The sequence below is a fragment of the Ictidomys tridecemlineatus genome, chromosome 4 (genome assembly GCF_052094955.1).
Source record: "Ictidomys tridecemlineatus isolate mIctTri1 chromosome 4, mIctTri1.hap1, whole genome shotgun sequence".
In the NCBI taxonomy this organism is placed as follows: Eukaryota; Metazoa; Chordata; class Mammalia; order Rodentia; family Sciuridae; genus Ictidomys; species Ictidomys tridecemlineatus.
Window position 1 is genome coordinate 22,066,276 of NC_135480.1, and position 14,364 is coordinate 22,080,639.

Below are 14,364 nucleotides of genomic sequence, written 5' to 3' on the forward strand. Positions count from 1 at the left end.
CCCCACAGCACAAGTGCCTAGCGACCCGCAGGCGAGGAGGAGCCCCAAGGACAGCCTCTGTCTGTGCCCTCTCTCTCTGGAAGGCACAGCAAGCACTGTGGCAACGCAAAGGGCTGCGGCATCGGCATGGCACTCGCCCACTGGTTTCCTCCCAGGGGTCGGAATGTCAACTGTCATAACACACGCAGAGCACGCAGCGCGGCGGGGAGAGGAGGCTCTAAACAAGCTTATTATTGAGTTGCTTCCAGAACTTTTTCAAGAGTTCTTAGCACTAGGACTGCAAAAATCATCAGGAAGTCTTTGATTTCCAAGACTCACGCCTCCCCACTTATCTAGACCATAAATAAACAGACTGTCTTCCTAAGCACACTGAGAAAAAGCTGGAGCTGCTGCTTCCCCGTTTCTTATTTTGTCAGCAGTTCGGAATTAATTCAGTCCCCACGTTTAAAAAGCACTCTCTCATCTCAGAAGGACATTAGAAGGACAGAATTTAAGTAACCTTTACAACTATAGTTCCTTTTCCTTTCTCCCACCCTGACAGCTTGACCATGTCTCACATGGTGGGACAGCACTGAACGCACTCACCACAGCGGGAGGGTCATTCCACTCTTCATAGGAGATAGCCGCATATGGGTAGATCCGGTCATTGATAATCTGGAGAGTAGCCAGGGCAATGGCCTTAATCGACTGGAAGTATGCTTCCCAGAACCACCGTGCCTAGAAAGAAAACAGCAGTGCTGTAAGTGAGCAAGCCAGACAGTGGGGAACTAGGTGCTGGACCTGGGTCTAGGTGATTCCTTCATTCCCAAGATGGGGGTGCCTAGGAAATGCTCCCTGCTGTGCAAGCCAGCTCCATCAGTGGGTGCGTTCACCAAATGCAGTCAGAAGAGAATGCAATACACACTGGAGTCAATTTAGATATAAGACAAACTGTGCTGATGAAAATACCAATGTGTTATATCAAGTCCATTTTGTCTTTTTTTTTTTTTAAAGATATACATACTGTAAACTGCAGAAGTTTCAAATGTAACAGACCAATGAATTTTCTCATAAGTACATAATCCTGCAACTACTACCGAGTAAGAGAACATTCCAGCACCCCAAAAGAGCCCCCCATGTGTATATGCACATATAGGTATAATTTTTCCAAAATTTTACTTTCAAATTTTGTGCACTCAAAGTTTGTCCCAAGCTTGTATCTTGTAAAAAGGTTGTTGTTTTTTTTCAGATTTTTAAAACATTTATTTATTTAATTAGGTAATATGACAGAATGTATTTTGACTCATTGTACACAAATGCAGCACAACTTTTCATTTCTCTGATTGTACATGATGTAGTGTTGCACCATATGTGCAGTCATACATGTGCTTAGGGTAATGATGTCCATCTCATCCCACCATCTCGCCTGCTCCCACCCCGCTTCGCTACCCTTTGCCTCATCAAAGTTCCTCCATTTTTCCCAACCACCCGCCCCCTGCCTTATGGATCAGCATCCACTTATTAGAAAGAATGTTCAGCCTTTGATTTTTTGGATTGGCTTATTTTGCTTAGCATGATATTCTCCAACTCCATCCAAATACCTGCAAATGCTATCATTTTATTCTCTTTAAATGTGGAGTAATATTCCATTGTGTATATATACCACAGTTTCTTTATCCATTCATCTATTGAAGGGCATCTAGGTTGCTTCCTCATTTTAGCTATTGTGAACTGAGCTGCTATACACATTGATGTGGCTGTGTTACTATAGTATGCTGACTTTAAGTTCTTTGGGTATAGACCGAGGAGTGTGATAGCTGGGTCAAATGGTGATTCCATTCCAAGTTTTCTAAGGAATCTCCATACTGCTTTCCAGATTGGTTGCACCAATTTGCAGTACCACCAGCAGTGTATGAGTGTGTCTTCCTCCCCAACATCTCGCCAACATTTATTGTTGTCTGTATTCTTGATGACTGCTTTCTGACTGGCATGAGATGAAATCCTAGAGTAGTTTTGATTTGCATTTCTCTATTTACTAGAGATACTGAACATTTCCTCATATATTTGTTGATCAAATATATATCTTCTTCTGAGAAGTATCTGTTCAGCTCCTTAACCCATTTATTGATTGGGTTCTTTGGTTTTTTGGTGTTAAGTTTTTTGAGTTCTTTATATATCCTGGAGATTAATGCTTTATCTGACATGCATGTGGCAAAAATTTGCTTCCAAAATGTAGGCTCTCTCTTCACAAAATGATTGTTTCTTTTGCTGAGAAGAAGCTTTTTAGTTTGAGTCCATCCCATTTATTAATTCTTGATTTTATTTCTTGTGCATTAGGAGTCTTGTTAAGGAAGTCTGAGCCTAATCTGACATGATGAAGATGTGAGCCTACTTTTCCTCTATTAAGTGGATGGTCTCTGGTCTAATTCCTAGGTCCTTGATCTACTTAGAGTTGAATTTTGTGCATGGTGAGAGATAGGGGTTTAGTTTCATTTTGCTGTATATGGATTTCCAGTTCTCTCAGCACTATTTGTTGAAGAGGCTATGTTTTCTCCAATATATGTTTTTGGCACCCTTGTCTAGTATGAGATAAAAGGTTTTTCTCTGTCTTTTATTCTGTACCATTGGTCTATTGTGGTGCCAATTGCATGCCGTTTTCGTTCCTATAGCTTTGTAGTATAGTTTAAGGTCTGGTATTGTGATACCTCCTACTTCACTCTTCTTACTAAGGATTATTTTGGCTACTCTGAGTCTCTAATTTTTCCAAATAAATTTCATGATTGCTTTTTCTATTTTGGTAAGGAATGACATTGGGATTTTAATTAGAATCACATTGAATCTTTATAGCACTTAGGGTAGTATGGCCATTTTGACAATATTAATTTTGCCTATCCAGGAGCATGAGAGATCTTTTCATCTTCTAAGGTTTTCTTCAATTTCTTTCTTTAGTGTTCTGTAGTTCTCATTGTAGAGATCTTTCACCTTTCTTGTTGGTTCTCACTTTTTTTTTTTTTTTTTTTGAGGCAATGGGGTAGTTTTCCAAATTTCTCTTTCAGGATTCATCACTGATGTATAGAAATACACTTGATTTATGGGTATTGATTTTATATCCTGCTACTTTGCTGGATTCATTTATTAATTCTAGACGTTTTCTGATGGAATTTTTTGGATCCTCTAAGTACAGAATCACATCGTCAGCAAATAATGATAGTTTGAGTTCTTTTTTTCCTTTTGTATCGCTTTCTTTGGTCTAATTGCTGATCAATTCTTGCCTGAATTTGCTTACTTAAGTCAATCTTTAATTTGTAGATCATTTTAATTATGTACGTTCTGAACTCCTTCTCTGACACTTCATTTCTTTTAACTTTGTGGCTAGAGTTTCAAGGACTGTGTTGAACAGAAGTGATGAAAGAGGGCATCCCAGACTTGTTTCAGTTTTTACAGGGAATGCTTCCAATTTTCTTCCATTTAGAATGATACTGGCCTTGGGTTTAGCATATTTAGCTTTTACAATATTGAAGCATGTTCCTACTATCCCTAGTTTTCTCAGTGTTTTGAATATGAAAGGGTGCTGTATTTTGTCAAATGCTTTCTCTGTATCAATTGATATAATCATACAATTCTTATCTTTAAGTCTATTGATGTGATGAATTATATTTATTAATTTCCATATTTAGAACCAACCTTGCATCCCTGGAATGAACCCCACTTGATCATGGTGCACTACTTTTAAAAGTAGTTTTTGTATGTGATTTACCAGAATTTTTTTGCATCAATGTTCATCAGGGACATCGGTCTAAAATTTTCTTTCCTTGATGTGTCTGCCTGGTTTTGGTATCCGGATGATACTAGCTTCATAGAATGAGTTTGGAAGGGTTCCCTCCTTTTCTGTTTCATGGAATAATTTGAGAATTAGGTATTAATTCTTCTTTGTAGGTCTTATAGAACTCAGCTATGAATCCGTCTGGTCTTGGGCTTTTCTTGGTTGGTAGGCTTTTGATGGCATCTTCTATTTCCTTGTTTGAAATTGATCTGTTTAAATTGTGTTTGTCCTCTTGACTGAGTTTGGTTTGATCATATGTCTCTAGAAATTTCTCGATATCTTTTGAGGTTTTTTTATTTTACTGGAGTATAGATTTTCAAATAGTTTCTAATTGTTGTCTGTATTTCAATAGTGTCTATCGTGATCTTTCCTTTTTCATCATAAATTTTATTAATTTGAGTTTTCTCTTTCTTTCTTTTCATTAGGGTGGCTAAGGGTTTGTCAATTTTATTTATTTTTTCAAAGAACAAGCTTTTTCTTTTGTTAATTTTTGAATTGTTTCTTTTGTTCCAATTTCATTGATGTCTGCCCTGACTTTAATTATTTACTGTCTTCCACTACTTTTGGTGTTGGTTTGTTCTTTTTTTCCTAGGGCTTTGAGATATAATGTCAGGTTATTTATTTGTTGACTTTTTCTTCTTTTAATGAATGAGCTTAATGCAATGAACTTTCCTGTTAGTACTGCATTCATAATATTCCACAGATTTTGATAAGTTATATTGGTGTTCTGATTTACCTCTAAGAATTTTTTTTATCTCCTTCCTGATGTCTTCTGCTACCCATGCATAATTCAACAGGGTATTGTTTAGTCTCCAGGTGTTGGAGTAGCTTCTATTTTTTATTTTATCAATGATTTCTAATTTCAGTCCTTATGGTCGGAATGCAGAGTAGTATCTCTATTTTTTTGTATTTGCTAAGAGTTGCTTTGTGGCATAACATATAGTCTATTTTGGAGAAGGATCCATGTGCTGTTGAGAAGAAAGTATATTCGTTTGTTAATGAATGGAATAGTCTATATATGTCTGTTAAGTCCAAATTATTGATTATATTATTGAGTTCTATAGTTTGTTTAGTTTTGTTTGGAAGATCTATCCAGTGGTGAGAGAGGTGTGTTAAAATCACCCAGAATTATTGTGTTGTGGTCTATTTGACTCTTGACATTGAGAAGAGTTTGTTTGATGTAGATGCTCCAGTGTTTGGGGCATATATATTTATAATTGTTAAGTCTTGTTGGTGTTTGGTTCCCTTGAGCAGTATGTAATGTCCTTCTTTATCCCTTTTGATTAACTTTAGCCTGAATTCTACTTTATTTGATATTAGGATGGAAACCCTGCTTGCTTCACAGTCCATGTGAGTGGTATGATTTTTCCTAACCCTTTACCTTGGGTCTGTGGATGTCTTCTCCTATGAGATGAGTCTCTTGGAGGCAGCATATTGTTATATTGTTGGGTCTTCTTTTTTTTTTTTTTTTATCCAATCTGCTAGTCTTTTGATTGGTGAGCTTAGGCCATTAACATTCAGGGTTATTATTGAGACATGATTTGTATTCCCTGTCATTTTTGTTTATTTATAGTATTTAACTTGACTTGGTTTCTCTCTGGATTCGCCTTTCCATTAGTGTAGTTCCTCCCTTTACTGATTTTCATTGTTGTTTTTCATTTCCTCCTCTGGGCATATATTGCTGAAAATGCCCTGTAGTTCAGGCTTTCTCAATGTAAATTCTTTTAACTTTTGTTTATCATGAAAGGTTTCAACTTTGTCATCAAATATGAAGCTTAATTTTGCTGGCTATAAGATTCTTGATCCGCATCCATTTTCTTTCAGAGCTTGGTATATGTTGGTCCAGGATCTCCTGGCTTTGAGGGTCTGGATTGAAAAATCTGCTGAGATCTGAACTAGTCTCCCCCTATATGTGATCTAATTTCTTTCTCTTGTGGCCTTTAAGATTCTATCCTTATTCTGTATGCTAGGCATTTTCATTATAATGTGCCTTGATGTATATCTATTGTAATTTTGTACATTTGGTATCCTGTCTCTTGTATTTGATTTTTTTAAATTAAATTTAATTTTTTTGAGCATGATATGAGGGATTTCTGTATCTTACAGTTTATATTTGATTTTCCAATTTATTTTTCATGTTTGGGAAATTTTCTGATATTATTTCATTGAAGAGATTGTGCATTCCTTTGATTTGAATCTCCTTCCTCTATCCTGATAAAACTTAGATTTTAATGCTATCCCATAATTCTTGGATGCTCTATTCATGTTTTCTTACCATCTTCACTGTGTGGTCAACTTCATTTTCCAGATTGTATATTTTGTCTTCATTATATAACATTCTGTATTCCAAGTGATCTAGTCTGTTGGTGATGCTTTCTATTGAGTTTTTTTATTTCATTTATTGTTTCCTTCATTTCAAGGATTTCTGATTTTTTTTTCAGAATCTATCTCTTTCTTGAAGTAATCTTTTGCTACCTGTATTTGCTCTCTTATCTCTTTGTTGGTATGATCAATGGTTACCTGAATTTACTCCCTTATCTCTTTGTTGGAATGATCAATTTTTGCCTGTATTTGCTCACTTGTGTCATTCTTTAATTCGGAGATCATTTTAATTATGTACATTCTGAACTCCTTCTCTGACTTTTCATCAACTGTGCTGTCAATGGATTCTAACATTGTATTATCTTGGTTTGTTTTGGGCACTTTCTTCCCTTGTTTTTTCATGTTGTATATGTGTCTTCCTTTCTTGCAGTGAGGATCTGAAGTTTTCAGTTTCTACCCTATCTTATAGTGTCCCTGCAGATGACCTGTACCTCACCTTGGTGTTGGGCTTCTAGACCCTGGCTGGTGTCCCACCATAAATGGCAATAGCAGAGGTAACTCAAGATAGCAGTGGGGGTGTCCCAAGATGGATGCAACCACTTTCAGAGATGGGGCTGAAAGGTTGGGCTGCCTGTTCAGAGATGTAGCTGTCTCCAGGCCCCATTTATTGTCCCAAGGTGGAGGATACTGCGTGGGAAGGGCTATGGTGATGGCTGCAGTCTCCCAAGATGGAGGTGGGCTAGGCCTGTGCTCCAGCATGGGTCTGCTGGTTGGTAGGGTGGTCCTGGGGCAGGGCCTGAGCTCTGGCATGGGTCAGGTGGTTGGTGGGGCAGTCCTCATGTAATTGGTTTTTAATATTTTATCATCTCCAATCATCTTTAGCTTCTAATTACATATAGCCTGTATTGATATGACTGGGTTTAAGTGTCTGATCACTCCATTTATTTGCTCTTCTATTCTTTGTTCCTTCATTTTTCTTTTCTCACCTTTAAAACTAACTAACTAAATATACACATACACACACACACACATAATTACTCCATATTTTTCTTACTTATTAGTTTGCTGGTTATTTAGTCTTTCATGATTCTTTTAGTAGCTATCCTAACAAAGTATCCTTAATCTATTTTATTATATCTTAAATTAGATTAATGATACTTTTTTATTGTATCTTAAATAAGCAATTTTATAGCTTACCAAACAATGCAAAAACTTTCTTCCATCTTCTGTATCAATGTCAAATATTTTTTACTCACATATTTTAAATCCTACAAAACCTTATTATTGTTGTCAAAAGTAAATTCATATTTATCATATATTTCCATTTCTTTTCTTCATGCATATAAGCTTCCATCTCAAATTACCTTCCTGTTACCACAAGATCTTATTTTGTTATTTCCTTTGCTGCAGATCAGCTGGTGACAAATTCTCTGTTTTTACAGGTTTAAAAACTTTTTAAAATCCAATTAAATTTGGAAGGATATTTTTGTTGGGTAAAGAATTCTAGTTAGACACTCATTGTCTTTTAAGATATAACTTTCAAGATATAACTCCACTGTCTTCTGGCTTAACACACATTTTTACTGATACTGAGGTTGACTAGGGTACCTTTGAAGGTAATATGCCTTCCTGCTGACTACAATTAAGCTTTTCTCTGTCTTTGGCTTATATAGTTCAACTAAGATGTGCCTAGATGTGGTTTTTGGAATTTTTCCTGAGAATTGTGGTTCAGTGTTTTTCACTGATTTTAGAAAACTCTCTGCAAATAATCTTTAAATACTGCTTCATTCACTCTCTCTTCCTCTTCTGGGACTTCAAGTACACGTGTGTGAAACAGTTCACAGTGTTTTTACTGTGTCCACATGTCTCTTATTCTCTTCTCTTTGTTTTCATCTGGGTGTTTTCTAACTTTCCCTCTAATTCAAAAAAAATTTTTACTTCTCTTTGGTGTCCAACCTACTAATAACCCCACATCTTGAATTCTTAGCTTCAAATCCTGTATTTTTCAATTCTACTTGACCTTTTTGAGGGGGGCTGAGTCAAACCCAGAGCCTCATGAATCTACAAATATACTCTATCATTAAGTTACACCCCAAACCAGACCTTTTTAAAGTAGATCTTATATCTTACTCATATTTTCTTCTTCTATGTTCTTGAACACAGTCAGTTAATGACTAATAACTTCAATATCTGAATCACTTGTTGGTCTCTTTCTACTGTCTGTTTTTTCTCTTCAGTTTTGTCATCTGATTTCAACTTCTAGCATGTTTTTAATTCTTTTTTTAATATTTATTTTTTAATTTTAGGTGGACACAATATCTTTATTTTCTTTTATGTGGTGCTGAGGATCGAACCCAGTGCCTCATGCATGCCAGGCGAGTGCTCTACCACTTGAGCCACAACCCGAGTCCCATGTTTTAATTCTTTATTGGATGTCAGGCATGCTCTTGAACAACTGTAGAGGGTTTGGATGACCTGGGTTATTTTCCTCCTAAAAGTCTGGCATATTCTCATGGCAGCCACAGAGAACGCAGTGAGACCCCTTTAATGCACTCAGAGGCAGTTTCTAGCCACATCACAGTTAGCTTATTCTAGCTCTCTTTACTCCAAATGTGTGACCCTCTTGGACCTCCACCTGAAGGCCAGGGTATTTACCACGACACCTCTCCCTTGTCAGGCCTTGAACACCAACTTTATCTCACAGTGCTCTGCATGGATGCTGGATTACCTGCACTGCTCATTAGCTCCCAGCTGCCACTTTCTACAGGGCTCCTGGGTCTCTCTCAGGCCATATGTACTTGGGAAGCAGCAAACACCTGGAGGGAAGGCTGCATGCACATGTTTCGCTTTCTTCCCTTGAGGTTCTGTCTTCTCTTGGATTTTTGTCCCTGAAATCCCAGATACTTTGGTAGCCCCTAATTGAGACCACTAAGCCCCAAGGCACTGTTGCCTGCTGCTGTAATTCCATACTCTGGCTCCCTCAAGCTCACAACTGCACAGGCTATCTCCAGTGCCTCCAAACAGTGCTTTGTCTATTCTGAAAAGCATAGCTTTGTTCTCTATTTTTGACTAGCATGTTACTCCATTATCAGCTGTTCTGCTGTGGACCAATACAGCCTTCTGAAAGAAGACAGTTCTTACCAAGCAGAGGTTCATCTCAGTCCCTAACAGAAGCAGGATGCCGATCTAAACGAGCTGTCCAGCTTCACTCACGTCTTTAATTCCACTGAAACCAGAGGCTAAGCAGCTTATGCAAGTGCATGGACATGTGAAAACTTAACCTGGGGAACGGGAAGGTCAGCCAAAAGAGGTGCAAGAAAGAGATATTTCCTAATTAAACCTGCCAGTTTGAGTTCTTTTTCTTTGGTGAGTGTTCAACTATGAGTCAAGCGCCAATGCTACCTTCTGAGTTATGTGAGTGTTGTTCTTTTAATAAGGAGGAGGCAAAGCATCACAACAAGGATCTCCTATCCAAGGAAAAGCTGAAGTGCAGACTGAGCCAAGAGCATCTGGCTTACTGCTGCTGTCCTGCAGCTGCCATCTGGGTACAGCTGGCTGTCTGGCACTGCCACCTGGAGAAGCCCTTATCACTGCAACGGCGTTCGTACTTTAGTTAACGTTGCTGCTTCTTTCCCATCAACCACGCAAAATGTTTACATTTCATGAGACTTGAGAGAACCTATCTCATCTGTGACAGAGATAACTGGTCCCCTCAAATACCATCTTCCTTCCTAGGAAAGCCTCAGCACTGAGAGCTTTTCCATTCAGGTAGGTCCTACCACAGGCTGCTTGAGAATGGCTTCCTTTGAAAATTGCCTTCTGTGGTTTTCAGATGGTCACTCTTCTCTTTTCAGCTAGATCATGAGTTCCTTGAGCATAAAAACTGGTTCTTTCTTTTTTAAACTAATATCCTTGCAAATGTTAGAGTTTACCTGCTGCAAAGCGTAAACTTTTATACCCATGATCTCATCTACTCTTTATAGCCATCTTGTTACTTACTTGGGACAGACTCAAGCTTCATCTTATATGTGAGGAAACTAGATACAAAAATGTTAAGTGGCAGAATCAAAATTCTAACCCATGACTCCTAACTCTCAATTCCAACCTCTTCCCACCCCATTCTGGAGTATAAGGAGTACCAACACAGGGGAGATTTAAGGAAATGATCTTTTCCAAGCAGTAAAACCTAATAACAAGCCTGAGCTCATGCATAAACACACATATATCCTGAATACTTGTCTTCCTTTCTACTCAATTGGGTCCATTATCGTATTTTTAAAATAATTTAAATTGGATTCAATTAAACCACACCCAAGCATCCCCAAAGCTTTATGCCCCCAAGTGATCCACTGCAGAGCAGCTTTGGGGATTAACAGAAAACAGAGAATTGGTAGCAGATCTACCCAGAATACCAGCCAAAGGTACAATTGTGGAACACAGCTTTTAATTCAAGATGTCTCAAATCATCTCTCCCTGTCCACAAATGGCAAGTCACATGGAAAGGAAGCAGGTGCTGCCAACAATCACAGCTCAAATGCCTCAGCCTGAGCGTAAGTGAGTTTCTCAGGCCTAATTGTTTCTGCAGGAGCACTGTGACAACTTAAAGTACTCAAAAGGCGTGATAATTCACAGGCCCTGCAGGGCCCGTGTCAGCTACTTGACCACTGAGAGGAAGGAGCTGAGTCTTCAGCTATGCTGGCAATGTGCCACAGCACCTCTGTTCTCATGGAGCAAAGAAATGACGATGCTCCCCGGTCCCCCCAAAACACAACCAGGTTTCTGTCTAAAAAGTGTAAGTGAGGGCTGTTCCACAGCTACGCACCTTCCCAGCCACTGGAAGCCCAGGCGGCTACTCAGCTGAAGTGTTTGTCACACATGAGCAGGTCACAGCACACGACCTGGAACAAGGCCTTTAACCTTTCTTGGTTAAACAGTCAGCACTGTGGTTTTCAAACATGCAGACTCACAGCAGAACACCTTCCCACAGAGAAGTGCCTAGAGGGCAGGGACTGACTGGCTTAAAACTATCACACCAAACAGGAACTCCAAAGTGAAATCATGATTTCAGTCTGAATATCAATTAAATGAAATTAGTATCTTAATTTTCAGGAATGAAAACCCAATGGGATTTGAGTGACAAGCATTTGAGAGGAGACAGTGCTAAGGTAGAAGGGACCCCTGTGAGGGAGCACCGTGCACAGTTCATGCTCCTAAGCCTGGAGGTGTCCTCTGCAGCTGTTGGGTGGAGATGCAGCATCTCAGGAGCTGTGGAGACTCACTGAGGAAGTCTGCAGAGCCTCTCCTCAGCTGGTGCAAGACAAGCGACCAGCGGACGACAGCTTCCCAACACACCCAGCCTGAGCCGTGGGGTCTCTCGAACTTACGTGACAATACATTCAACACTTGCAGCATGTCCAGAGTGAGAAGGATGGAGGGAAGAGGGGAGCTGGTATGAATCCCAATTCCTGAGGACAGTGGGGAAGCCCAAGTAGTCAGATGAGACTCAGAAACAGCAAGCACACATAGAGGGGTGGGCCAGCGCTTCACGCTGAAGGTGTAGCAGTCAATGACACGTGCCTTCTAGCTTGACACGAAGATGCCAAGGAAGTGGATAGTCCCCTCTGGGAACCCCAGCAGGAATACCTCTGCTCTACTCACTTGCTCACTCCGGAATTCAGCATTAGCACAGCACCCAGTTAAAGAGCAGGCAGCTGAACATCGGTCCGGTAGAGCCTTCCACCTCGCGGCAGGGGAGGCGTTATCGGGGAACCCCTGCCCCATCACACGCCTTGCAAGAAGGCAACTCACCTTCAGGGTTGAGGGGCAGGACATCCTCCCTGCAATGCCAGGCAAAGGTAGACCAGGTGTCGAGTGGGGGGGAGCAATTGCCACCTGCCAAGAGGGATGAGCAGGAACACCAGCCCGGGTCAGGATCCTGCACTGACACAGCAAGGGCAGGAAACCCCCAGCCCAAGACCCCCCCAAAGATGAAGGGTGGTACGAGCTGCCAGAGGAAGGAGCAGGAGCATTGAGAAGGCACCTTCCTGGAGGCTCCAGCACAAAGCCCAGGACAGAGGCTGGACCAGAGAACCAAGAATCCCACTGTCTCACTGTGTGCCAAGCACCAAGAGCAAGCAATAGTTCAGTCCATCACTGCGGAGGAGGCAGGAGTGTGGAGAAAGATAGCACCTGCAGTGGAAGTTGAGGGCTAGGTGAGCATTTGGAAACGCAGGGGTGTGGATGCACAAGGCGGCGGCAGCTGGCCACGATCCATCTGACATCTGTGGTGTGCAAAGCGCCCAAACCCACTTGCCGTGTTTCTGAGTAGGCTGAGCCAACCTTCCACACGAATGGCCTGAGAAGTTGGCCCATTTCTGAACATATTTACCTTAGACTCTTTTGTTTTCTCATACAATGTCCATGATTCAACCAAATTTATCAGAAACAAAAGCAAGAAAGCAACCCACTGTCATCAAATACAGCTGCCAACAGAACTAGACCCCAAAATGATCAAGATGTTGGATATTAGAGGAACTTTAAAATGACTCTAATTAATATGTTTAAGGATCTAGTGAAAAAGGCAGAAAACTGCATAAGCAAATGAGAATTTTCAAGAGATGGGAAACACAGTAGTCAAATGAAAAGTGAAAACATAATATCACAAATGAAGAATTACTTCAACAGGCTTGTGAGTACCCTCAACACAGAAGAGGAAAGAAAGTGTGAACTTGAACAGAACAATGGCAATTATCCAAACTGAAACAGAAATTTGTAGGAAAAAAGAGTAAAATAAAATAGATATACAGATTCAATGCAATATCTTTCAAAATACTAATGACCACAGAAATAGGGGGGAAAAACCCTAAAATTCACATAAAATCACAGTAGACCCAAAATAGCCAAAGCACTCTTGAGCAAAAAAAAAAAAAAAAAAAGTGGAGGAGACACAATATCTACTTCAAAACACTTTACAAAACTGTAGTGCTGGGGCTGGGGGTGTGGCTTAGTGGTAGAGTGCTCGCCTAGCACATGCAAGGTGCTGGGTTCAATCCTTAGCACCACATAAAAATAAATAAATAAAATAAAGATACTGTGTTCAACTACAACTAAAAAAATAAACAACAACAAAAAAAACTGCAGTGACCAAATAGCATGGTATCAACACATGGGTCCATGCAATAGACCAGACTGTCCAGAAACGAGTCCATGCATTTAGAGCCAATGGATTTCAGCAAAGATATCAATACCACACACGAAAAGTGGACAGCCTCTTCAATTAATGATGCTGGGAAAACAGGATATCCTCATGCAGAAGAAGGAAACTGGACCCCTATCTTTCATCATACAGAAAAATGGATTAAAGCAGTAATTAAAAGACGTGCAACTATGAGGAAAAAACACAGGGGAAATATTTCATGACATTTTTGGATAAGACTTCAAAAGCACAGGCAACCAAAGCAAAACAGACAAATGAGATTATATCAATCTAAAGACTTCTGCACAGTGAAGGGAGTCATCCACACAGTGAAGAGATGACCACAGAACAGAAGAAGACATTTGCCACCTATGCATCTGATAAGGGGACAATACCCCGGTTATATAAAGAACTGAAGACTGTGGCAAAAAAAAACTCAAATAATCCAGTTTAAAAATAGGCAGAAGACTCGACTAGACAAATGGTAGTTGTACAGCACTTGCATAGCGTGTGTGAGATTCTGAGTTTGATTTGATCCCCAGCACTGGGAGGAAAAAAAGAAAGTGCATACAAATGGCCAACAGGTTTATGAAAAAAGTTCAACATCACTAATTATCAGGGAAATGCAAACTGAGACTCTAATGAGATATCGCCTCACACTGTTAGAATGGCTATTACCAAAAAGACAAAAAATGGCTGGCACAGAGGTACACACCTGTAATCCTGGCAGCTCACGAGGCTGAGGCAGGAGGATCTCAAGTTCAAAGCCAGTCTCAGCAGGTGAGGCCCTAAGCAACTCAGTGAGATCCTGTCTCAAAATAAAAAATAAAAAGCCGGGGGCTGGGGATGTGGCTCAAGCGGTAGTATGCTCGCCTGGCATGCGTGAGGCCCAGGTTCGATCCTCAGCACCACATACCAACAAAGATGTTGTGTCCACAGAGAACTAAAAAATAAATATTAAAAATTCTCTCTCTCTCTCTCTCTCTCTCTCTCTCTCTCTCTCTCTCTCTCTTCTCTCTCACTCTCTCTTTAAAATAAAATAAAG

General features: G+C 40.0%; 1 protein-coding gene across 2 annotated transcripts in view; it reads right to left on the reverse strand.

The window, feature by feature from the left end:
- Window positions 1-14,364, reverse strand: part of Ext2 (exostosin glycosyltransferase 2) — a 143,928-nt gene that overhangs the window by 71,007 nt on the left and 58,557 nt on the right. For both annotated transcript variants that reach the window (XM_005330038.4, XM_078046192.1), the window contains one exon: window positions 586-717. In XM_005330038.4, coding sequence (XP_005330095.1) covers window positions 586-717 — 132 coding nt within the window. The remainder of the gene's footprint in view (window positions 1-585; window positions 718-14,364) is intronic.